The sequence below is a fragment of the Platalea leucorodia genome (genome assembly GCF_965183815.1).
Source record: "Platalea leucorodia genome assembly, chromosome: 16".
NCBI lineage: Eukaryota > Metazoa > Chordata > Aves > Pelecaniformes > Threskiornithidae > Platalea > Platalea leucorodia.
In genome coordinates this window covers 8,713,115-8,738,913 of record NC_138838.1, presented here as the reverse complement: position 1 = coordinate 8,738,913, position 25,799 = coordinate 8,713,115, and the positions used below count along the sequence as shown (strand labels likewise).

Sequence of the window (25,799 nt, the reverse complement as noted above, 5' to 3'; positions counted from 1 at the left end):
CCCGTGGACATTTCAAATGATTAGAACTGATGAGACCAGCTGCTCTGAGAAGTTTGCTTTTATCCACAGGTCAAATTTCTCTTGATTTCAAACATAATGCTGTTCCATTGAAACCCCACACTTTCCCCCTTTCCTTGCTTAGCAAAATTCAGCTTCTCTCAGCGCAGACTATCACGCTGCAAGTCAGCAGCTCCCAAGCTGTGGTCTGCGAGGTCAAAACGCCGTGCTCTGTGCACCTCCGGGGCCCTGCAGAGTGGCGCGTTGCCCGGCCCCGGCAGAGCTCCGCAGCCGGCGGCCAGCTGCGCCTGGTGCGGTGGGGAGGCTGCAGCTTGTCACCGCGCTGCAGCCCGAGAGCCGGCCAGGCCGGGAGCCCTGCTATCCGACACGATCCCTGACTCAGCACAGCGCTGCCATCTCACCCCGCCGCATGATGCCAGACACATTTGCCGGCATGTGACAGCCCTTGCTCCTGAGCGGCCTTCAAGATAATCTGGGAACTCCTCCCCGGTGCTGTCATGTAGTTTACTTCTTCAGTCATGAGACTTTGTGCAAGTGTTTACTAGAAAACAGGCTCGAGTTTTACTACAGCTATGAGCAAGGAAAATAAGGTTAAGCAAAGCTTGATCTCGAGTTTTCTCTCTCCTTTAGATGGAATAAAGAAAGCCAAGAGAACCTGAGATGAAAGCATGGTTGCTTTCTCACCACAGGAAAATTATATTTGTTTTCTCAGGACATCAAATGACTCATTTCAATCTTGTGGGTAAATGCAACTTTAGCTTAACCAAGGAAAGAAAGAAAAGAGAGACAGCTAAGATTGAACATATGGATAAACAGAGGCTAATGAAACAGGAACTCGAACTAAACTCAGAATGGTTTAAATATAGGACAGGTAATAGCACAATAGTTGGGCACCACACTGGAAAAGTGCTAAAACTTAGCTACATGCAGATGGCTTTTCCCTCTTAGGGTCAGTAGTAACAAATGCTTTTCTATTCCTTTGAAGCAATGTGAAAACTTTTCAATTTCCTTTGTTCCTGCCCTATAAGCAGCTGCAAGCGAGAGAGAATTCCAGCTGCTGTGGATATTCCAAATCAACAGGTTGTGGTTTTAAATACAGCCGCTCTCTGCAGTCACCCAAACTGTTATATTCTCAGTTTAAGCGTATAAAGTGCACAGCCTCATATGCTTATGCCCTTGTTTTCCACAGAAGAAAAATTTAAACGAGTGCAACAAGCTGAACTTCATTAATCTGCCTATTTCTGGCACCAGGGAAGATAAGCCTGAAAACAGTAGCAACAACGTTTCAGAAAAATTAACTTGAGGTTATGTTCTCAGGGTGATGCAAGAACAAAAAGTCACATTGCTCCTCCAGGCTCTGCCAATTTGCTTTGGCTTCATTCTGTTCGCTGAGGAAGAGGTTTGCATGCGTGTACTGGACATGAACTTTCTTTAAATTGGATAAGTCACATGCTCATTATTACAAAACATTTCAGAAGTGCAACAAAAATCATATGATTTCATGTCTGCTGGAGATAGGTTCCTTAAGTGCATTAAAAAAAAAAAAAAAAAAGAAGCAATTAAGGGCCCAAACCAGTAACTATTTAACTGCTTTTTGTAACATTAGCTGTCCATTTTCACCATTTAACTCTGAATGCCAGTTTTACATGGAGATTCCTTGGACTAACAACAAATTGGAAGGGCAAATGCTAATCAAAATTCTTTTACACAAATACATTCAGAAAAGGAAACTGGGAAATTACTCCACTAGAAAGAGTCTTTTAAACAGATTTTATCCTGGTCGGGACACAGGCTGCCTGTTCTGCTAATCCTGAGCAATTAAACATTTTTATTCTTTCCCCTTATTTCTTGTAAAAAACAAAAAAGTCTGCAACACATTAAAAATGTAGGGCACTATTGAATTCCTTGTCCCTGTGGGATGGTAGGCTGTGAAAACTGGCATACACCTAGCAGATTGTTTTTGAGAGTCCTTCTGCAGGCCAGGACTGGTGGAGCCAACTTTTATAGTGGTTGAAAAAAGCATCATTTTCATTTCACCTAATAATTCCTTAGATACAGTGATATTTAATCCTCGTAACACTCATTATCAGCAAAAATAGCTATCACTGACATGCAGGGGACTAGTAATGATTTTAATCTCTGGAAAAAACTATACCTGGTTTAAGTTGGCTGAAACAGCCGCTCATGTTTTTGTGATCTGAATCAAATCCCTTGTGCAGATAAATCCCCACATTCAAACCTTGCAGGATACTTAGTCTGGGTAGCTTTATAGTCAGAGGTCTGCAAAGTCCCCACTGGGACCGACCTGCTTTCAGCATTTCACATGAAAACCTATATTGCTACCACCCTCCTGCCTCCCTCCAAACAATCACGGAGATTGGCCAGATTTCACTTCGGAGTCTTTCAACATGATTTCACTTTACAAGTCTAAAAGAAATAGGCTGTTGGTGCTATTGTACCTATTCCTCACAGGGCTCCGTGTGCTGCATTAGGAGCACATCTGTATACAGCCGTTAATTCCTTTTCTTTTGCATTTATCCAGGGTTTGTCATGATAAGTTCAGATTTTAGATCCAATTAGAAGTTGCTGATTCCATTGAAAAAAGAGAGAGAGATTTTGTAAGCTCATTCAATCATACCCAGATTAGGAATTAATATTCCTGATTTGAGCCTAAAAGCAGAAAAGTAAATTAATTTTTTTTTTTTTTTTTTAGCAAGATTTTGATTGCAAAAATCAGCTTTTTCCCTTTCTGGAAGTCACCATTACTTTCCCATTAAGATGGACATTTGGTATAAGAGAGACAGAATCAAAAATAAGTTTCTTCAACAGCTTCCATAAAAAGCAAACTGGAATTAGGACAAAAGAAACATACTGGAAGAAGCAGCAGCAATTGCCAACTTGATTTGGCTTACAGGAAATTAGCAAGCAATGTTTATGTACTCATGAAACATTCCAAGAAAGCATAACATTACACTAGACACCACTGGTAGACAGAGGATGCTCCCAAGGGAAAATCTAGTGGAGACAGAGTTCAGCGAAAAGGTAGCTGACAGTGAATTTGAAGGCGAGAAGAAAGAAAGAGGGGGGGGGGAAGAGTGGGATACAAATGTTCTGGCTTGGTCCTATTCCCTTGTCCTTTCCCTAGCCTAAACCAAGAAACACAGCTCCAATGAGAGATTGAAGGTACCATTTGTTCTCCCTCATGGTTGCTCATAAGGACACAAGCTTTCAACGCTTGCAACTCCATTAACTCATTTCTAAACTACTTAATTCTCATCATAGTAAGCAATGGATGTTTACCCTGAGCTACGTTTTTATTTTGCAGCCCTAGAAACGTAACTGTAAATGCCATTTTTATTACTCTAGTCTCCATTAAACAAACTTAGGCGGAGGGGGACGAGGAAGAAAATAAAAAGAAATATTATATTTATGGTCTTATAAGTACTTGTATGTTGAGCTACTTATCAAGCATTCAGGCAATTCTGTCCTCTCAGTAGAAAGAGTGACATTTAAGATGCACTTTGCTTCTTGAGAGAGCTGTAGGTCCACTTTCTCTGTTACTATTTTGACTTTGGGACTGCTATACATTACTTCGGTCTGTAATGCGTCTAACCTAACAGGCATTTTTGTAGGTAACACAGCTGTTCATAATTTTAAAAGTTGTAGTGACCAAAGTTGCCTTAATATACCTTTTTGTATCATTAGAAGGAATATAAGGGCAGGCATCAGATAGCACGTATTTTCAGAATTTCCTCTCTCTACCTTTGAATTGGACATCCAAGAATTTAGTAATGAAATCATCAGTCAGAACAGGAAGTCAGTAGTAAAATAAAGTTAATTTGGCATGAAGTGCACAGCAGATGCATCTGTGTAAACTGCAATTCAAAATAATCTACACGTAATGAAAAAAACATCTTAGCTGACCAAAATCCTCCAAAAATCAAACTTCAATAAAAAGTTGCAGAAGGAAAAAAAGCAAAACGGAAAGGAAGTTCCAATGACAGCATTTCCTAAGACCCTGATTCACTTAAGAGCTAACCTGATTTCCTGTTTTAAGTGAAAAGTTTGCCGTGATGAAAACAGCCAGAGAAATAGAAATAAAATAAAAATGTGCAACATAACACTCTTTATTTAATCCAATCTATTGATGCAACCCAGAAAAATATTTCAGCTATGGTATTAGGGCCCGAGTTCTTTGTATGAGTAACTGCAACTTCATCCAAGTTACAGGCTCAAAATTTTTGAAATTATTTATTGCTTAGCTGCATGCGGTGCAAGACCTGACAGCTGCAAGATCATTTGGGATGCAGACACCCTTTCTGAAACTTACCTTTTACATCAACAGCTTTGAAGCACATGAGCGTTTTCTGCTAGCATTTAGAAAAGTAGTCAGGCTGCAGTTGATAAAAGATGGCCCAGCAATATCCTATTACTTCTCTTTAAAGGAGATTAAAATTATCCAGGGCTAGTACAGAGAGGGTTGATCAGGAAAGCAAGTATTCATATTGCAAATATACGCGTTACTGTGGGCAGTGTAAGCCATCATTATTTTGCTACTTCGGGAATTTTTGTGTATTGCTGAACACAGAAATGAAGTGCATAAATTAGAATTGCTTAAGTTTTATAAACCAAACCTTACCCACATGCAGGCCTCCAGCCTGACTTTTGAGATGATAGCCCATAAAGAGATGGATCCTTCAGTCGCCTCCTCATCAGGGCAGATAATTTGATCCGGGTAAGGAGGCTCAGGAAAATTAACTGAGTTACATTCATATGCAGCAAGAGTAACTGATGCTATGTGTGGACCCTGAAAAAACACAAGTAATTTCAAATGCATTTTATGTTAGTTATAATAACAGTTAAAATTAAAACCCCACATTTGTCCCTGATGCAAGGAACCTAGGCTAAAACTTAGTGTTTCTCACTCTGGACGTTAATAATGTTACATATGTAAAATGTCGGGGTTTTTTTAGACCATCTGAAGTGCAATGTTGAGCTATTAATACTCTTTAAAAAACAAAACAAAACAAAACCCAAAAAAACCCTTCTTGTGATCCACTGAAAATGTTAAGGAGCCTTTCAGCTTTTGCCATGCCATTGTACAGTAGTATGAGGTTGCCAAGGAGAAATAAGAATCCTTAAAAAACAGGAAAATTTTCAAAACTTTAAAATGTTCTCCTTAAGGTATTTACGGCCTACAGCTTTATTAGAGCAGGTGTTTTCCCTACTGTTGCTTTTAGAGGATGGAGGCATTTAAATTCTATGTTAATTTTTGTTTTAATGATTGGGGCTTTATGACATCTTACAGTGGACCTTCTTAACTTTTGGATTTTTGTCCAAAAATCAGTTGCTTAATTTCTGTCAGTTTTTCTGCGTGTACAAGAAAGTGACTTTACTGCTGTTTGCTAAAAATGGTTTGAAATATAATTCAAAACTTAAACATTATTTAAATGCCATATAATTGAATTACTTCTAGTCTCCATCTTACATTAAAAGATTTTTTTGGACAGACCTCCAAATAAAACTAGCATAAAAATCTATTGAAGAATTGAACTGCTACATACTTAACAAACCTGAAAGGATTGCCATTATTTTAATACAAAAGAAGCAATTCAAATAGTCTATGGCCTGAACACTAGACATTGTAGCTAAAAAAGAAATCCTTTAGCAAAAGGTCAGGGCAACGTTGTCAGGAGGGGAGGAGGGAAAGTACTGCGTTATACTAAGGTCTTTTCATAAAGGCACAGATTTAAATAATTTTTAAAGTTTTCTTTACTTGCAGAACAAATCACACAAACCTTAACTTCTGCTATTAGTGATTTGATAGGTTTTGATGTCGTGTTGCGAAACATATTGTCAACAATTTTCTTCTACGTTTTTTCCTTTAAATGGGTCATGTCTTATTAGACCGATAAGGGAGCCTAACACCCCCCACCCAAATCAAAGCTAAATTTCTTACAGAACAGCGAGGGAAAGTGTGACAGACCTCAGCACTGCCATGCCCCTGCGCAAGGCTTCCAAAGCCCACTTGGAAATGCAGGAGCCCGAGCGAGACTGGGAGGACCCTGCAGGCTTCATTAGCACACTAAAGGGTGAAATTCCACAGCAGGTCTCCCACAAAAGGTGAAGCTCCATTGCTTTTTCTAGACTGGCTGGGAAGATTTCAGTTGGGTTCACTCCCGTCAACATTCCAGGTCCCACTGAAGAGACCAGAGCACCGGACTTACGCAATTACATTGATACTGTAATTTTTTAATGGCAGTGAAACGAGAATGTTGAAAAAAAAAAAATCAGCTATATTTTTCTGTATGACAGCTGTGACTACTGTTATACGTAAACAATTCAAAATAAAACCATTCTTCTGGCATGCAACTGGTAAAAGACAAGCTGCTCTGATACCAAGGAAATTCTTGTATTTATTCCTTGTTACTGAATAGGAGACTAATTCAAAGTGCTTTGGCATACTTTGGATTATATGAGTAGATGGATAGAGCCTCCTGAGATGATAAATGAGGCACAGCCTCTCTCAAAAAAAAAAAAAAAAAAAAAGAGAAATGGTTCACTGAAGTAAAACTGAAAAAAGAGGAGATACAGAAGTTGATACACAAGAGTGACTTTGATATGGCAGGGAGAACAAAGAACGGATGAATGAACAAATGACTAATAACGTATACTATCAACATTTCTACAGGCCCCAATGGCCATGGTTGGTGCTTGGGTTTTGGTAGTTGTAGCAAGATCATCCCTGTCCCCAGCAGCTTCATAACTAAACAAATAGCATGTCTCTATTTTAGTCATCAAGGACAGATGCAAAGAGAGAGTTGAAACTTTCCTAATTGTAAAGTACATTTATGGCAAACCTGGGAACCTCTTTCTCCACCATACTCTGAAACTTCAGGAACTTAATCCCACCCCCTGCTTGCCACTCCCCAGTCTGACAGCTCCCTTGGGACAAAAAAGGTCTCAAGCCATCTTCCTTAAATTAATGGTTTTCACCTGCAGAAATTTGCAATAAAATTCTCTTGAATAGCAAATTTGCATGAAGGAAATCCCCACGTACTTGAGTTGTAAATGACTATTTCTTATGTTCCCTTGAGAGTAAGGGTAAGGTCGTTGCCAAGGCAGTGAGATACGGTGTGTGAATCAAGAAGTATGATTTTCAGTTCCACAAAATTTGGAAGACATGCCACACTATGGTATAACTACAGCCAGCTGTGATGGAAGACTTAGTTTCAGTTTTATAATAGTAAGAGACAAATTTAATCACTACTATAGCAAGGGCCCCAACCCCTTGCAAGCTTTCAGTGATAGCATTGCCAGGATTTCTTCTCAAACTACGCACGAGGTGTGTAAAGACGACGGTACAATCTCAGGAGAGCAAGCAATGACAAAATGCCTAACAGGAGGCTGCTGCCGGAGCTTCTTGCCATGAGCAGCTTCTCTCAACAGAGCTGCCATCCTTGAAATGGCTTAACGGTCTTAAAACATTGCCTCCTGTTAAGAGAGCTCTCCCAGTCTCAACAAATGTCTCCAAAAGGAAAAATTTTACAAGTAGCCAATGAAAAAAAAAAGGCATTTCACAAAGCAGCTGTAAACGGCCAACAAGCCACCTGAAGACTACGCCAGTTGCACATAATTCTTCCACTGTAATGTAAACAATTCTATAATGGAAAAAAGTTGGAGTTATGGAACCCACAGAAGCCACATTTCAACTGGAATAAGAAATAAAGCATAAACGGTTCATTTAGAGTGATGAAGTGTGGAGTATTGGAACTCGGAGCGAGCCAAAGGAAAGCAGAACAATCCTGTGTCCTCCTCTGGCAGCGGAGCCCAGCTGCCCTGCAAGTCAAACGGACAACGTCTCACAGCTTGGCAGGCTGCACGCAACATCTCCGACATCTGCTTTTGTTCTAGCTCAGCCCTGAAAGCTTACATAGAGCATTAGACTTCCACGAAGCCGTGGTTACCAAGCACCTCAAAACAATGGTTGGCTAAACAGGCCCATGGTTGCAATGGGGGTGGTGGGGAAGAAGACTGGGAGGGTCGCTAGGTGTTTCCTAAGAGAGGTACCCTTTTGCTTTGTAATTAGCAATAGCGATGGTTTAACTCTGAATGGCACAAGGAACCAACTTCAAATGAGCTTTAGGTGCCACCTTTGGAAAATCCCAGTCACTATACGCTCAGATGTTTTCTTTATACTCCTCCCTCTGCCAGAAGGATTAATTCTCACACAATTTTTCAATCCTCTTCACAAATAATACCTCCTCCACCCTCACCTCCTCCTTCTCCACGTGGGGCCACAGTAAATATTCGGAGTGTTTTGCCTCTCCGCAATAGCTCAGTTTATTTCAACACTTCAGGAAAACCTCTAAGATATCCCCTCCTGACTAACTGCAGCTCTACCTTTGAAAACGGCATTCGCAAAACTGTCATACCAGACAACAAATACTAAAACCAGGCGATTTAGTGGACACGCTGCTTGCCAAACCAGGAAGAGTCGCTGAAATGCAAGGCATGTAAGATCCTGAACACCAACTGTCTTTCCCTCATCCTCTTCCAATGATTTTTTTTTTTTTTTTTTTTTTTTAAATTGCAGGAGGCACTAACAAGGGCTAACAGAGAAGAAATTGAGAAACATTCTGCTGACTCGGGTGAGAAACATTTGCTTGCCACTACTGACGACCAGAAGGAGCCTGTGGTTAGGCTGGAATGCGATTTGTTAGAAATATCTGTACAATTTACAAATCAAACAAGACACGATCTGGTCATCAAGATCAACTCAACATAAATCTATTTTTTAGCAATAGTAATTTAGGGGGGTTTGGAAATCCCTAGCTATACAACCCTGATGTCTCATAGAAGGTAACCTCGAACTCTTGAACTCAGAGGCCTTCAGAGAAGTTTAGTTCAGTGATTGAAGGCACCCAAGTTAGAACAGACAGTGCTAATCCTTAGAAATAACTTACTTTAAATGCTGTATTGTGAAATTTCTAGAAAGCATAATCTTTTTATCTATAAATTATGCTTGGAAATTCATCAGTGTGAGTGGAAAGAGACAGCAGGCACAAAAAAAAATTCAAGAAGTTCAAATCCTTAAAAGCATGCTGATATGTATAATACTTAAAACAGGAAAGTCTTTACCGTAAGGAAAAATGACTGAATATCCAATTAAAATGAATCCTATTTTCACATTATTAATCATTCTGTGCACCTAGACTGTGAACACAAAGAAAGCTGCAAACAAACTCCACACCGAATGCTGGTTTCTCGCATGCCCCTTCACAGAACAGCCACCCTGCTGAAGTGACACAAGCACAACTACATCTAATTTTAACCTCTTATATTTGGGGAAGATATAATTTTAGACTGTCTCTAACTTAGAAACATTTCACAAAGAAAAGTGATATGTCTGCCAGCACGAAAAGTATTACAGTGAACTCATTGCTGAACTTAATGCACTAAAAATCTGTTTTCCTCCATGGATACACTGCTTTTCATACTGGGTTCAAGACTCAGCCCTTCCACAGGGGGGAAACATGTCATGCTATATTTGATTAAGATAAATTGGAAAAACAAAAGCTTGCTTCTCATGGGAAACATCCTGCAAGCATTGCCCCAGGCTGCGACTCATCTCATACTTATCCATGAAGTCATTACACCTCTCGAGAAAGTAACGCCAAGTTACAGCATCTTTTTTATCTTCAAGAGTAGTGGACAACTACCCACAAAGAAAACTGCTCTGTGATCAAGAGGGAAATGCTTGATCTGGAGGCGGCTAGTAAATATGTCCATCTAGTCTGTCTGTCTGTGTTACAAGATTAAAATGTCTCGTGATTTTATATAAATGTCTGGTATGCAGTGCTGGCTGTAAAACGGGGCTCAGAATGAAGAAGGATCCCATACCTAGAGCATCCACGAGTGACACAAACATCCATCAAGCGGTCAGGGCTCGTTTTAGCAGACCGTCATGGCATTTCATGCAACGTATTAATTTTACAATCATGTGTCTGTTAGCAAGTTTCTATTCCCACTTCAGTCAAGCCTTGCCTCGCAGTGCAGAGCTGATGGAAATTCCAAACGATGAGCCACAGGCTCTGAATATGACTGAACAAGAACCACCGAGGGGGCAGGCACGTGGTACCGCTGCATGCATAACAGGGCCACGTTGCTACTTTGAGGAGTAACACGAAAAGCAGACTTTTTGTAAGGCTGTGCCCACGCTACTTTCTATAGGAGCAAACAGCCTCCTGTCAGGGAAAGGCACAACTGGAAGAATCCAAGTTTATACTCTGGTGCTGACAGAAGACAAAAATAATCTGTCAGCCTTCTCTCCTTGCCCTTCCCTAGCCACCCACTTATTATTTCTGAAGAATAAATCACAGCATCTATTCAAATTGACACTAGTAGTGATGATTGGCTTTAAAGTCTCCAATTAGAGATCGTCTTGCACTGTTATCATTATTTCCAGCCTGTTCAAGGAAGCAGTGACACAAAAAGTATAAAGTTCAGGCCATGCATAAAAAAAAAAAAAAGAGCAGAGGCTCCTAGGGAGCAAATGAGGAGAAAGCAGAACGTGACCTCCCAGCAGTTATGAGACACAGAACCAGTGACAAGGAAGTCGAGAGCAGATAATGAAAACAAGGCGTCAGCATCTAAAAGGTAAAGTCCATCAACCTTCAAAAAGAAGAAAACGGTCTACCGATCATCTAACTCCTCAGCTTGCTGCACGTTCAAATCACTATGGCTGGCCAAGATGCTCAATACAGCTCAAATATTAACATGACATCAATATTCTGCGGACTTCTGAAAAGTCGAAGTAAGGTAGCTAATCCTACACAGATGGAGGCACTTCACATTAGCTGTTTATTGCCACAGTTCCAGCTTTAGATAAACCTTCCAGACTGTGACGTACACCACTTTCAGCAGCACTGGAGGCCATATATGGAACTGGCAGTCACACCATTTCGGGCTCTGACTCATGAGGTCCAGCAATTCACGGTGGGGCAATACAGGAGGTTATTGCTTCCAGCTGCTCCACCAGCCCCTACGCCAGACGTTACCACCCTCGGAGCAGGACAGCGGGACCGGCGGTGTCTGCTCGGCAGTTACCAGGCTCGCGCCCAGCAGAACTTAAACCACCACCAGTTTCAACTCACGTTAACGCACCAGACTGGGGGCTTGGGGCTCAGACTGGGCTGGAGCGGTTGAAGGGACTGTTCTTCCACAGCGTAATCTAAACCAGAGGCGCTGGTTTTATTCTCGGCAGGTATCTATTGGTATCGGACACATACAACAACAGTGGGTGCTCTTAGAGGGATTAAGACTCCCAATGGACATTTTTCTCCTTGAAAATACCATTTTTTGTCTCAGATTTTTAAAATGCATTTAAGAAACACCCAGGTTACACAACTAATCTGGCAGCAGTGTTCAGTTTAATTCATTGGACCCTTCCAGTTCATCGGTGCATTAGTACTATCAATGCTGCAGTTTCAAGCCAAACAGAGCCCATGTGAGCTGTAAGCAGGAGTTCCCGTCAAGAGATGGTTAGCAAAAGTGATTATTTTTTTTTGTTGTTGTTTAAGTTATATGTTGATTCAAGTATTCCAGGATGTTTCAGTTCATTGTAAAAAGCTTAGGACAGCTGGAGGAAATAGGTTTAAAGGCATGAAGGAAACAAATGAGAGAGTAAGAGTCACAAACAACCCTCACACAAACAGGATCCATTTCAACTTACTTTAGAATTCATTTCTGTCTTCTGCATCCACCATGTATTTTTCTTTCAACTACCTTAACAAGTCAATAGCAGTAATCTGAGCACAGATATTAGACAGAACTATTTTTTACTTCATTTGTCTTAGGCTTGCATGTTGACATGTGAATTGAAGAACAGTATGGACTGACAATGAACACCTCGCTTAAAAATAATGCAGCACTGGGAAAGGGAGCACTGCTGCACCCTCCCACCTCGCTGAGGCAGCTCTGCTTCTGTTTCTCGCTTTTTCCTTTACACACAGAAGCCATAGTTTTCTGGGTTACTCACACTCGTTTTGAACGATCCACATGGATAGAGCAAAACTTGTCCTGAAGCTGCCAATCACTATGAAAATACTCCTGTCTTAAAGTCACAAGTAAATGAATGGAGAAAAAAATGAGAGTAAGTCCTGTGGCTTTCCAAATTATTCTGTCTACTTCCTAAAAGTGGAATAAGCCCTATTTTGCAAGCTTTTCTTTTTAGAAGCGCTTTATTAATTTTATCATGAGTCGCCTTACAAACTCAGCTTCTGAAATCAGATAACTAAAAGGAATTAAGTTTGATTTTAAAAAGTTTTCAGCAGTCCTGGCAGGAAAAGGTTTTTGTGTTTTGGGTTTTTTTGTTTTTGTTTTGTTTTTTTCATTATTTACACCAACAACTTTTTTTTTTTAAGCTAATGGGCTTATTATTGCACAAGGTGTCCGGATTTTAAATCTTCAGATTCTAACCTAAACCAGTCCAGATAGGGCCAAAATACGATTCATTTCAGCTGCACACTACCACACTTTTGGGAGGCCAGAAAGTGACCCCTGGCCAAAGCCAAACCCTGGAACCAATTCAGAACAAAAGCAAGACATTGAACCCTCAAGCCCAGATAAACTCAAACTGGCTCTCTAAAGCCAGCACTGTCAATGAGGACACTGTCTTTTCAACTCACTTATCTTTAAAGGCAGTTTTCTGGGTTTTTTTGTTTGGTTGGTTTTTTTTCATGGCTTGAAATTATTGCCATGCTCTCGTCCACTCTGCTACAGAACGCCCCAGTAAGAAGTAAGTGACAACCCCACGTATTACAGTTCTGAAAAAACGCGAGCTCTTGTGCGACCTCCGCACACCAAACATTCCTCCTGTGCCTCGCGCTTCCTGCTTGCGCCCGTCCACGGCCCCGCCACCGCTGAAAACCTCCTCAGCGGTTGCTCCACTTGGCTCTATCAGCAAGCGAGCAGAGATCCATATTTAAGAAACAAACACACAAACAAATGCAAACAGCCAAAGCTCGCTCTGCACTTTTGACCTGTAAGGAATTTGCTTCCATTCATCCCCCAGCATTACAGACTATAACAGACCGTACACAGAAGGGACATTTATCATCCGCTTCTCATGCAAAGCTTTTTGATAGGCATTAATTCTAAGCTGATTTTGTTTGCCGTGGCCGCATCTTTTGCAATCCATTTGCCAGAGCTGAACTGAAACCAAGTCACGAGGCAGAGCGTTGGGTGACGATGGCCGTGGCAGCGCGGTCCCCGCCACGCGCTCCACCTAGCGTCCCCCGCTCCGCCAGGGCCCGCTGCCGCCGGCGGCTCATTCATTTCATTTTGTGGCAGCAGACAGAGCTCTCCGAGATGTACAAACGCAAGAAATTCCTAACGAGTTACCCTCAGTCATCTTCTTTTGGTAATTAGGTGATTCATGCCATTTATATTTTAATATACCACCAATACAAGAGAAGACATCTCAGGACTAAGAAAAAGAGCTGTGCGCTGCTAAAAACAGTATTCAGAGTCATTAATCATAGTAGTTTTATTTCCTGCAGGACCACATCATGATTACTATTTTTAAAGTGTTTTTAAAGAATTGTGAAAAACTTTTAATGGACTTTGGGAAAATAAGCCAGCAGACTTGTTTTGAAAGTGTCAGAATAAAAAGGATTCTTGGAAGAGCGGCCTGCTTCCCTATTTCTGCATTGAAGACCTGCTCTGTGCCAGCCCTTAGCTCAGTGCCAATTTGCAGCACGAGAATCGCTTCCCAAAAAGCCATATCAAATTTTACATTTACTGCTGGCTACAACTAAGGAAGCAGCATCAAACTAGGAACCAATGCAGCACACAATGTTCAGACCCTTTATAATTTACAGAAAGTTCTTGAATCACAGAAATAGCAATAAAAAGCCTATTATCAAACTAACAAAACTGACCTCTCCCTCCTAGACCAAGATGTTTGCAGCAAGAATGTGCTGGTGACCAACAAAACCCAAACCAGACGTGAACTGATATTAACCAGGGGCAGTAACTTCCCCCCCAAACTGAGACTGCTTTAGACTGTAAAATCGACTTTAAGCAAACTGTTTCCAAGTACTCCCTTCTCAGCTAACCCCAGGATCTCTCCTGGCACTTGAATTCATGCTGCTCCAAAAAGCAGCTGGTGAGAGATGCTCTGAAGAATCCAGACAAATGACAGTTTTCAACACTGGAAAAACAGCTAACCAGCCCAGGGAAAGCAAACACCCAGAGTCATTCATATACGCCACCTATTGCGTAACTCTCTCCGATTTTCCCAGCTAACAGGCTGTGCTCGTGAACAGTTTGACATGAAAATAGCTGCGTGCAGTAAACGGAGGGCTATATTTAAAGAAGATGCACCTGTGTCGGAGCTGGGGAGGTTCAGCGCCCTGCCCGAACAGGTGCCCACGTGCCATCAGTTCCTAGCTGGCCCTTAACGGCAGAGCAAGGCTGCAAGCATCAACAAGAGCTCAGCAGCACATGGGTGGGCCCAGGAGCATTGTTCTCGAAGCATGTAATTGCATTCCCAACAATCTCACTGTACATACACATTTAAAATGAGCAATTAATTAAAAGCAATTTTAAAACACTTACTGAGTCTGTTCTCTATTGCCAGCAAATCCAGGCACTAAACCAGAAGAGGATTTGCTGTTTTGTAATTTTTCATTCCTTTGAACCAATAGAAGAATAAGTTTTACCATAATGAAGAAATGTAATTACAGTATATGGAACATGAAAACTAGATATACAGTAATGTAAAAGTTAATATAGCCAGTTCCCCACTTAACCTACCGTATTTCTACTTTTAGAGGCAACTGCTGCACAACTAACAAAGCAAATAGTTTAAAACTCCTCCTTTTGAAAGCTAGAGCGCCTAATTGCATTGCTGTCAGATGGGTTAACTCCAGAATACTCTTCTGAAATAATTTACCCTTAAAAGTTGTACCAACAGTCTTAAGTTAGTACTCCGTGTTCCCTTTCACACAAGCTGTAGGCTCAAACCGAGGAGAGATTAAGAAGTGTATTACTACATTGATAGCGTATTGATATTGCTGATACAGCTGTATTGACAAGAACATTAACAGTTCAGGTACTTAAAATGGCAACACGCTGTTAGGGCAATAAACGTGCGTTTTTACACTCCCACTGCCATCTACTGGCTATAAAGCCAGATACAGTCCACCAAATGTTGAACCATGCAGGGTTCCGACAAGCGTTCAGTGCCGAGAAAGTGCAATTGTCCTAAATTTACAGTCCATGCTAATCACTAAATCTTGCACGGCAGAGAAGAGGAAAATGAATCTTTGCTCCTCGTTCTTCCTACACTCACTGCCTTTATGGAATCCCCCCAACGTAACAGAAACATGCTTATCTGCCTATTTAAAGCAAACAAGTATTTCTCCTGCAGTGTTACACATTAGATGTTGATGGTATAGTTTTATTACATTTTACTCTGTAACCACCTTCTACTTATCCAGTGCAATCTATTTTGTCTGTTTTTTCCCTCCTAACAAAGTTACGTGAAACCTTGCCTCGTACATTCCAAATAAATACCTACGGTACGTCTGCAATACTTTCACTAACAACATTAAACTAAATTTCTTTTCCTAGGTGATGCACCTCCCTGGTGCAGCCTGGAAGGCTGTTCACCTCTTATACACCCACCATAAATTATATTGATAAGCCAATAGAGAAGTTGTATTTTGTATATACATTACTTTCATGTCAGCTCAGGCCATGGCCTAAATATATCCACTAGGTTCGCATACCCCACAGGAAAACTTAAGTGATATGTTATAAAATTTACTTTGTTTTGTATTAAAGTAATTTAGAACTATTTAAACATCTGGATTTTTAAATACAGAGTAAAAGAAAGGTCAATTCATTCCACCTTCTTTTCGAAAAAAGTGGTGCTGTCTTATGAAGACTTCTTTATTGACAAAATCATCTTGGAGTGGCCTAGGGTATAAGATGACAGCACTCTTCCTACCCTGCATCAGATCAACGTACAGCAAAGAAACGCTACCCACTTGCAAATACAGTTTAGAAATGGTGTGTAACATTTCTTATTTACTAGATTTTCTGACACAATGTGTAAAAATTAAGAATAGGAACTGTATGATAAGCTCTCCAACCTGCTTCGAAGAGAATGTCTAAATACGTGAAATCTTTGGTTAGAGGAAATCTTAAATTGACTCTCACTGGTTGACAGCCTAAGAAAAATATCTAAAAAGCAGAACAAGATTAAAATCTATCATTTAAACTGTTTCCTACTTGCTGATTTATATCATGACCAACTGATTTCTGCAGCAAACGTGGAATTGCTTTCCTTTCCCTTCCTCTCTCTGTCCTGCTGAAGAGCTGGTGATCCCGCCCCGCTGCAGCTTCGCTCCCGGCGTAGGCTGGCAGAGAACCCAAAGGGAGCCGAGTTTGTGAGCCTGACTCCACCGCATGCATCCACTTGGTGCTGGTTTGCCTCTCCAGGGAGGCAGAGCACCTTGGTTTGGGGCTGATGATTTTGATTGATTCTCCCTCTGTCCAGCCCACGTGTCTTACTGTCCTTGAGCTATTAACAGCATCGGCTCTGCGACTCAGAAAGATCCGTACATTGTCAAGTCACTGCTGTGAAGCGCTATCCAGCGTTACATAAAAATGTTTAGACGCTGTGTTCATCAGCTTTACTGAATTTCCATTTCCAATCGTTTAGACTGACAGCAACATTTTTGTCTCAAAGGCTGTGCGTGCATAGACCTGTTTCTGTTTAGCAATAGTTTCCTTTCTCCTCTATTTTCTGCCTCCACAGTCTTTAGGAGAGAAGTTACGCTAAGAGTACGTCTCAGAGTACTGCTAATGCAGCCCATACAGACGCCGTTCGATCTAACAGGCATTGCCCGGCTGTGTGGAAAAGCACGAGTTTCTTGTTTCTTGTAGTGTTTTGTGTGTTATTGTTAATGATTAAAGCAGTTCTGAAAGTAAACATCTGTAATTGTTCCAAATACAAGATGACATTTGTTGCACAAACTGGTTTTAATTATTTTGTGGCCATGAATCCTTTTCTTAAATCCAGGACAGTGGTTTCATAAACATTAAGGAACTAATCCAACAGCCAAAAGCAAAACACACCCAAACATTTCCCTAAATTTCCTAGCTAAGTTGAGATAAACAACATCACACAAATTTTCAGAACAGATATTATTTTACCTTTGTAGACAAACATTTTTCTTGCTATTATTTTCAAAGCAAAATTAATACAGACCGAACTTTAAAATAGCTGCCTATTTCAGTGGTTTCAGCTAGGAAAATGATCATTTTAAGCTACTAAAAAAGAGAATATGCTGAAAAATTTTAAATGGAAACATTTGAGCTGCACGCACTAGAAAATGTTTCATTTAAATTAGGAAATTAGAGGATAGAGCGTGCAGATTTTGACTCGTTTCAAATGAGGATTAACGGCAAGCTAGTAACTACAGTTCAACAAACATACAGCATACAAACTACAAAACAAGGTTATACAGTATAGAATATGAACAGCATTCACTAGAGCCCAGGAGCATTACACAAAGTATTTCTTTTCCCTCAGGAGTACTTAATGTTTAGGACTTACGGAATATTCTTTATTCACATATGTAAAAATATGCAACAATTAAAGTACTCGATTCAGAAAGAACATGGTATGGAAATATCCTTACCAAATAGAGCAGAAAGGTGTGGAGACCCGTTCCAAGTCCAACGGAGGACAGAATGCCTAATCCTACCCAGTAGGCACACCAGAAGAACTTTTTCTCCATATACCGCACATACTGAAAGAGAAAAGTCACAAAAGAGAAAAAAAAACAAACCAAGAATGGTGATACCTCCTAGGGGAGAAAGTTAAAGCTACAGACTAACGTGGATAGTTATCTGGATTACAATAACTGAAACAGAATCCTAGATACTTCTATTTGCAATTTATTACAATTACAGCACAGACACATACAGAAAATAGCACATTTTCAACAGAAAAGCCCACGCGCCTAAGAATCAGCAAGTTTCCAAGGAGACAGATGAAAAATTCAGGTTCACTAGTAGGGGGTTGAAATCCAGAACAGGCATACTAGGTGTGAGCAGCAAGCCCCAGACAGCATCTACTGGAGCCCAAGCAGCAAGCACAGCTCAGGGAATTGCCTGAACAGATTAAATAAAGGAATAGAATTAGCTGCACTCTTAGTTAGTCTGCTGAATGTTTTATCTTGGACCAGTGAGTAACCAGGTTTGTTGCTTTTAAGAAAAGATTAAAATGTTGGTTGTGTTGCACACATCAGTGAGGGGATATCACAGCAAATTCTGGACATAAAAAGTCCAGTTGGGTACACTGGAGAAATGGGAAGCAGTATCTCCCTCCCTCTGCCCTGAGAGCAATACTAAGAGGATGAGCCAGGCCATCAACTTGGCTGTACCACAGCCCCAAGAAGAGGTGCCATTTTATACCATCCATGGACCAGCAGCACCAAGATGAAGTTTACCAGTCTTAAGCAGGCTTCAACCTGCCAGGGTATAAAAAAGTCCTGAAAATGGCAAGTGAAAGATCACGAATATACTTCACTATTCTGAGTATGCTTTCGGAAGAAAGTGGCTCATATTCAAGTATATATTGATGGTACAGAGATAGATAGTGACACTAGCAAGACACGGACCTTAGGGAAGGAGCTCTGGAGGCAGGGGGATGGACTGATACCTGCTGGCACACACGACGGACCCCGCAGAACGGAGAGCTCCAAGCACTGGCAGGACCCTGCAGGTCCCACTCCCCTCGCCGGTCCCAGAGGCACAGGTTTGCTCCCAGCAGGCTCAAGGAAACCTCTTGCAGGCCCAGTAGCCAGCTCAGGGGCCATGCGCCTCAACACCAGTTTGCAAGAGCCATCTAGTGGCAAATGCCGAGTGCATCATGCTCTGGCCTTACGCTGACAAGGTCACCAACCAGGGCAGTTTTTAATGAAGCAGGTATTTGTCCATCAGGATCAGGCCATCGATTTACCATCCACCAACTTGCTCTGCATGTAAGTGCGTAGGTCTCAAGCATGGGATTGAGTGAGCGAGAACGCGATGAGCTGAAGCAACTCATTTCACTGCATTTCAAGACCCGTCCTGGGAAGCCAGGACTCCCGTTCCCGACCTGCAGGTCCCTCGGGCAGCCAGTGACACACCATAGCAGTATGGATGTAAGCAAGTTCTCTGAAAGTGGGAACCCGCTGATTTCAGAGTCAGAGCAGTAAGATGATTCACTTGCACGAGGAAATGCTCTGCAGGGTTTGAAAGGGCTGGCTGCCCCCAGGGAAGGTACTCAAGGAGAAATGGGGAGGGGAAAGGTGTAGACAACACCATCCCCTTATGCTTAAGCAATGGCTTACACAGCAAGTGATGCAAAAGCGTCAGTCTTCCTGTACTCCAAGGCACAAAAAAGGTTTTAGAACAACCCTTTTATAACAATGGATGTATAAGAAGCATCGCAGAAACAGATTTGAACCATGAAACCTTTTCACATCTAGATATATGCCTATCCTAGCATGGGATAGGGGTCAGGAGACCCTTCCATAGCAGAAGAAGAAACATTTTTTGGGAACCGCAAAGTTCTATCATGACTCAGTTTAACATTTTACCTCAAGAGCTCACACCACTATTAAAAGCTTGTTAACAGCAGATGTGAAGGAGTGCTGCAGCATCAGAGGTGTGCTTATTCAGGAAGGGATGAGAAGGGGAACACCTACAGATGCAACAGAATAGATCAAATGATACAGCTGATCGTTCCACATCTCTAAAACGCAACTCATCCACACACCACGCAGAGGAGACATGAGAAACAAATATCCTTGGTGAGCAGGAGTTCAAAAAACACATTACAATTTCATGAAGACCCCATTCAATTCCCAGTACATCTACTTTAGCACAAGGACAGGAATTTATTAGTCACTAAGGAAAGTAACTTGAAAACCTCATACCTGTTGATGTGTTCCTTCAATGTAATACGTAGCTGTAAGCACTGCAAGCGCCAGTAAAAAAGACACCAAGATACTTCGCCGATGCCACAATCTTAAAAGACAAACGGCAATTAGGGTTTTTCATCATTTACAATGCATTTCAAAGTAACTCAGTTATCCCTGTAGACTGGGTCTGTGTGGATGTAGTCAGTGGGGACAACGGCAGATGAAAAGTTTGCTATTATAAAAGCATAAACCTCCCAAGAAAATATCTGGGGAGCCTTTATTCTTTACGGAAAAACCTCTACTTCACTGTCAAGTGAGATCAAAGTTCAGCCATGCATATTTTTTTTAAATAAAGCAAAACAAAGTAACTGTCTGAAAGCAAACGCAATCTGAAAACAAGTATTCAGCTGCTGCAGCCACGAGAGTCTCAAACGCAGGGCCAGCAGGTTAAGCAAAGTGCAAAGCAGGCACGGCACTGGCCCGGGGCGAGGGATGAGCCGTGGGTGGGATACAGCAGTGCTAATTTCAAACTGGGTGCTGGTGGGCAGAACCACGGTGACAGTAAGAGGGACAAATCTTTACGCTATTTTGGTTCCCCTGATCTATTGAAATATGTCTCGTAGCAGCTCAAAGTTTAATAAATACATTTTAGCTAATTATAAAGCATTAGGAAGCTACTACAATAAGGGGAGAAAAGTGTTTTCCTACGTAATTTGATACTAAATTATTTTTGAGCCTGTTTAGTTTCACATACACATTCTGCTTGATGTGTATGTGGCCACACACAGTACATTAGCACATACATTTATTATTTTCTCGGAAACACTATTATACTATCACCTAATGATATAAAAAAGCAAGTGCTAGCATCACTTAAAAATCTCAGACATGAAATAGCAAACTATGAACATAACTTATCTATTTACACAGATAGAAAAAGAGAGAAATTAGATGTGTAATACAGGAAAACAGTCACAAATGTTTCATATTAAGCACGCTGAAAAAAGTCACTCTAACTTTCCTTTAATTTTAAAATAATTTGTGCTGCTTATATTAGTATGAGAATTGGATTTTCAAGTGATTGTCATCATTTAAATCACAATTTACTCAAGTGGAACACAGGATATCATTAAGAGTCAATCTGAGGTCTCAATAGCTTATAATACTGTTATTTTCTGTAAAGATATCGTCATGCTAGTTCTAGACAACATAGATGTGCTGCACAACAGAGGATGCAAGTGCTATCTGTAACAGAATTTGATGTCTAGGAAGCCAGGTAATAGCTTAAAATAAAACCTCAAATGTTATTTCTGCTGGGCTTAAATGCTTGGATGTTGTCAGAAATGGCTAATGTAAGACCCAATAAAACAGTTCTGAAAGAAACAATTCCCAGTGATAGTTGAAAGAATGTACATAGTAAAATAAGTAGGTTTCAGGGTTCGGGGTTTTTTTTGGGGGGGGGGGCATGTGTAAAAGAGGATTAAGAGTACACTACGTAAACCTGGTAATTTTCATACCCATCATTTCAGCAGATCCAAATGGAAAACAGAAGTTTCTCTCAATGGATCTTATGTATCAGCACCTTAAACTTAGCCCAGAAGGGGCACTGAACATCGCCCATTATCACCAATCTCAGCTCACTCCGCAAAGCTGCAGTCCAACAGCCAGGATCACCCAAGGTGATACCAGATCCTACCTTCTGACTGGGAAAATGACTCAATCCCAAACACACAAGATTCCAGTTACCAACACAAACACTGGGATGGCTGCTACTCTTGGCTTTTTTCAGTTACCAATTTTACTCATGTTTGCCTTTTGGCACTCCAAACCCTCTCAAGCCTAGTGCCTTAAGAAAGAGCTATGCATTTCAGCATTAGCAGGAGATGCTAGGACTGCTACTCACAAATTTTCTAACTGGAATAAAAGCCCATTTTACCCAGTGTGTAAATAATGCTTAGGGAAAGTGCTTTAATAAATCATTTCCTGCTGTGAAAGGGACCATGTAGCTTACAAGCAAAGTCCTCTTCGCAGCACCATAAACATCACTGCAAGTTCCACGTAATCCTGAACCCTGCCCTAGCTGAGCTATTTGAAGATCACTCAGTGATACTAACACATACATTAATAGATCAGTACTTAACACTGCAGTCATAAGTACAATCTCTCTTCCTTAAGGATCCCAAACCACGTCCCACTCCTTCACATTGGAACATTCAACTCTTCAGAAAGGAAGCTGGCAATTTTCTTCCATTGACACCTTACTGTATTTGCACTTATGTAATTTAGGCAGAAGGTCTGAGTACAGAGCTAGAAGTGTGGTATGTTCCGGTAGCCACCTTTAAGGTACAAAAATAAATATGTTTTCTGAAAGAAAAATTTTAAAGTTGAGAATCATCAGGGAAAGCGAGATGTCAGAATGACCTACTGAATCAAAGCATAGGTTTCCCCAGAATGCTTAGTAGAAGTTAAAGAAATGATCTTTACTTTATGGTCCATTCCTTCAAGTTTATTAGAGTTTCCAGGAAAAAATACTGCAAGGTAACAAGCGGTTTTCTCCACAGTACAATATTCAACCTCTCTTCCCGGTCCCTTCGCTTCCGTTCACTCAACAAAGAGGAATCTGCAAATGAAAAGCAACAGAAATGTAAAAGCACAGGCTGACAGTTCAGATTCCACCCCACCCAAAAACATACTGAATTATTTTTTTATTTTGTTCGGAAGTTAATGTGGGCTCCCAGTCATCTTTTCCACTCATTGCAAAGCATTTGCTCTAAGGGAATCAGAAATCAGGTGATCTCCAGCAAAGGAAATAAGGTGGCTTTTTTCCTCTACGTAGCTGACAACCATTCAAGAATCTAACTGGCCCAGGGTGCAAAAGTCTGCCACATCTATTAGCCTTCACGCAAGGCACTGCACTACTAGTTACAAACCAGCTAATACATTAGGTCAAATGCGACTCTATCATCCACTACAGAGACCACATTTCACTTTGAACTTTCGAATTTGGTTCTCTTCCAAAGCTATTCTCAGACTTCTCCAATCGAACTAGATTGAATTACATGAGCTCTTTATACACTTCAGTCACGGTGTAACTGGATAACAGCACCTACTATCCCAGTACGGATCCTCAGGCCGTGGTAAGCCTTGCCATGCTGTTCAGCTTCTCCAAAGCGAGCCCAGCAGATAGGAAGCGCTCCCATGAAAAAGGCCTGCTTTTGTACCGCAGTCCTTCGCTGGGCTGACGCTAGGCATTTGGTTGCTTTTCATAGAATCATTAAGGTTGGAAAAGACCCTTAAGATCATCGAGTCCAACCGTTAACCCAGCACTGCCAAGGCTGGGTTAACTAAACCATGTCCCTAAGCACAACGCCTACCCATCTTTTAAACACCTCCAGGGATGGGGACTCAGCCCCTGCCCTGGGCAGCCTGTGCCAGGGCCTGACTGCCCTTTCGGTGAAGAAGTTTTTCCTAATATCCAACCTAATCCTCCCCTGGCGCAGCTTGAGGTCGTAACTGCAGCCACTTGGTTATAATGCAGAGCTCACCGCTACTGTAACACCAGTCACTGTACAGTACCATACAAGTATAGAAGAAAGGTTCTTCTAATAAATGTGTTATTTTGCCCTTATAATACAGTCAAGGTTAATAAAAACCCTAGCTATTTTTGGGATGAGAATGGCTTGTTCAAAGGTTGTCAAGCTAATGAGCGGTAATAATTTTTTAAACTTTTAAAGAAAATGAATTCTGAAATAAGAGCAAAAAATATCACAAAATAATGGAAATAATAAACAAAAATAACTCTTGTATCCAAACAGGCACCAAACTTGTTTAAACATCACTTACTACACAGTCAAAACATATATATTCTGTTTTGTATACATTTAAAGCACTGCAATAATATTTATAAATTTGTAAAAAGCTGTTGCATTTAAAATATTAATCTACTCTGAATCCCCAGCACACTGTAACTCAAGATGTATTATTTCATGTAATTGAAACATGCTGCCTTATCACATGCTAATATTTACATAGAAATTGCATACCTCATTAGTCACATAGCCCATTTAATTTTCTATTCTTTAGCTGTAAGCATCAGCTGCTTCAGACGAACTAACAGAAATCCTACAACAGCCAATACTGGATAACATCCATATTCCCCCAGAGTTCAGAATGATTTAAGCCTTTACGTAAAAGGCTTTGATTTGTTCCATACATACACACATACAGTTCCTCTTTAAATCTTGCTGCATTCATTGCATCAAGAATGTCTATTCTCTATTTTTTCACTTAATATGTCTAATAAAAATGCTTCAACCTTGTTTTTTATGACTTTGTTTTTAGTAAAGGTCATAAAAGACAATGGTGTAAGACTGCATACAACTTGAGAAATCACTTGGTTACAAAACTTAATTAAATATGGAACTGGCACACTCAAAGCTGACAGGAAACAAAACTAAAATGATGATCATTTCTATGCTATACTACACAGCGCAGATAATTCAGTGACACAAGGCTCTTCACGAAACATTCTCAGGTTATTTTTCATGAGTCCTGAACATTAACCCAAACCTACACCAGACATACCAGTAGGAAAACCAGAGGCAAGGCAGGAGATGAAGTAGTTAACTGTTTTGTTAGTAATTTATCATTGAAACTGATAAATTATAGTGAAGCTAAATGTCAACAGAAAAGCTAAAAATTGGGAGACTAATAACTGGATTTCTCCCAGAGTAAAACAGATTTTTATTACCAAATACTAACTTTCCAGTGCCAAAGGGTGGGGCTGTATAGCCTGACTTCTACAGCCACATGTTTGCCAACATAGTTGAGTTTTTTAGCTCAGTCCTGTTGCAGCCCTTGTTGGTACCCAAGTCAGCTTTACAGGGCTCACACGCATATGAACTACAGAATAAGAACTCTGGAGGGAGAAAAGACTCTAAGAGAAAACTGAATGGAAATACACCACATAAAACAATTCTGTGGCTTTACACTACATAAATCTTCTACACTTCAGATTTAGAGATGACTGAAGTTTCCAAGATGGATTCAGGCACCGAGGCCCTTTGCACTACCTGGGCATAAAGTGCACCAACATAAATTCCTTTTGAGTGCTGTGCTGGCCATTTTACACACCAAGCTGACCAGCTGAGAACATTAAGTTGTTTTCCACCTACCTGTAAAGTTGCCATTGTGCTGTTCTTTGATCATTCCTATGCGTCTCTGGTCACAATCTGTTCCATTCTCTGCCATTTCATAGATCAGTCACGTATGGGGATCTAATAGCAGGATAAAACCAAAAACCTTAATGTCTCCATGTCTGGTTATGAAGACTCTATTTACTCCATAGTCAAAGGATACAGGCAAACATCCAGCAGTTCTCCAAATCCAAACCACAGTTATCCTGCATTACACCATTAAAAAGGAGAAAGTGATTCAATTCCCACAATGACAAAGATTAAAACATTTTCACCTACATAAATCTAAATTTTTCACTTAAATGACAAAACTCCCTCACTTCTAACAACCGAACAAAAGCTTGTTAAAGAATCCCTTCTGCTAATCAGCCCACTGTTTGGGCTCCAGAAGCAGCCGACCTTCACACAAACCTGAGAGAGACACACTCAATATTTGATTCTCATATTGGAAAGCATCTATTCTGGCACCAAGCTTCCAGGTAGCTAGTATGCAAGTAGACCTCAAAAACCCCACAGCCTAAAAAAATAGCCCTCAATATGGTAACTAAGATACAGAACTGCATCTCAGGTTTTGCACAGTCTAATATCTGTAAGCAGA

The 25,799-nt window shown here is 40.8% G+C and overlaps 1 protein-coding gene across 9 annotated transcripts in view; it reads right to left on the bottom strand.

Annotated features, from left to right (window-relative positions):
* The window catches only part of VMP1 (vacuole membrane protein 1), a 69,728-nt gene that overhangs the window by 35,521 nt on the left and 8,408 nt on the right, over nt 1-25,799 (bottom strand). For 4 of the 9 annotated variants that reach the window (XM_082328380.1, XM_082328383.1, XM_082328381.1 and 1 more), the window contains 5 exons: nt 25,181-25,282; nt 22,491-22,626; nt 20,022-20,112; nt 17,736-17,846; nt 4,658-4,825 (listed from right to left, as the gene is read on the bottom strand). In XM_082328380.1, the coding sequence (XP_082184506.1) occupies nt 4,658-4,825; nt 17,736-17,846; nt 20,022-20,112; nt 22,491-22,626; nt 25,181-25,256 (582 nt within the window). In that variant the 5' untranslated portion in view covers nt 25,257-25,282. Of the gene's footprint in view, nt 1-4,657; nt 4,826-17,735; nt 17,847-18,760; nt 19,004-19,682; nt 19,755-20,021; nt 20,113-22,126; nt 22,202-22,431; nt 22,627-25,180; nt 25,283-25,799 lie in introns of those variants that run through there. The other 5 variants (XM_082328385.1, XM_082328384.1, XM_082328386.1 and 2 more) reach the window with 5 other exon arrangements.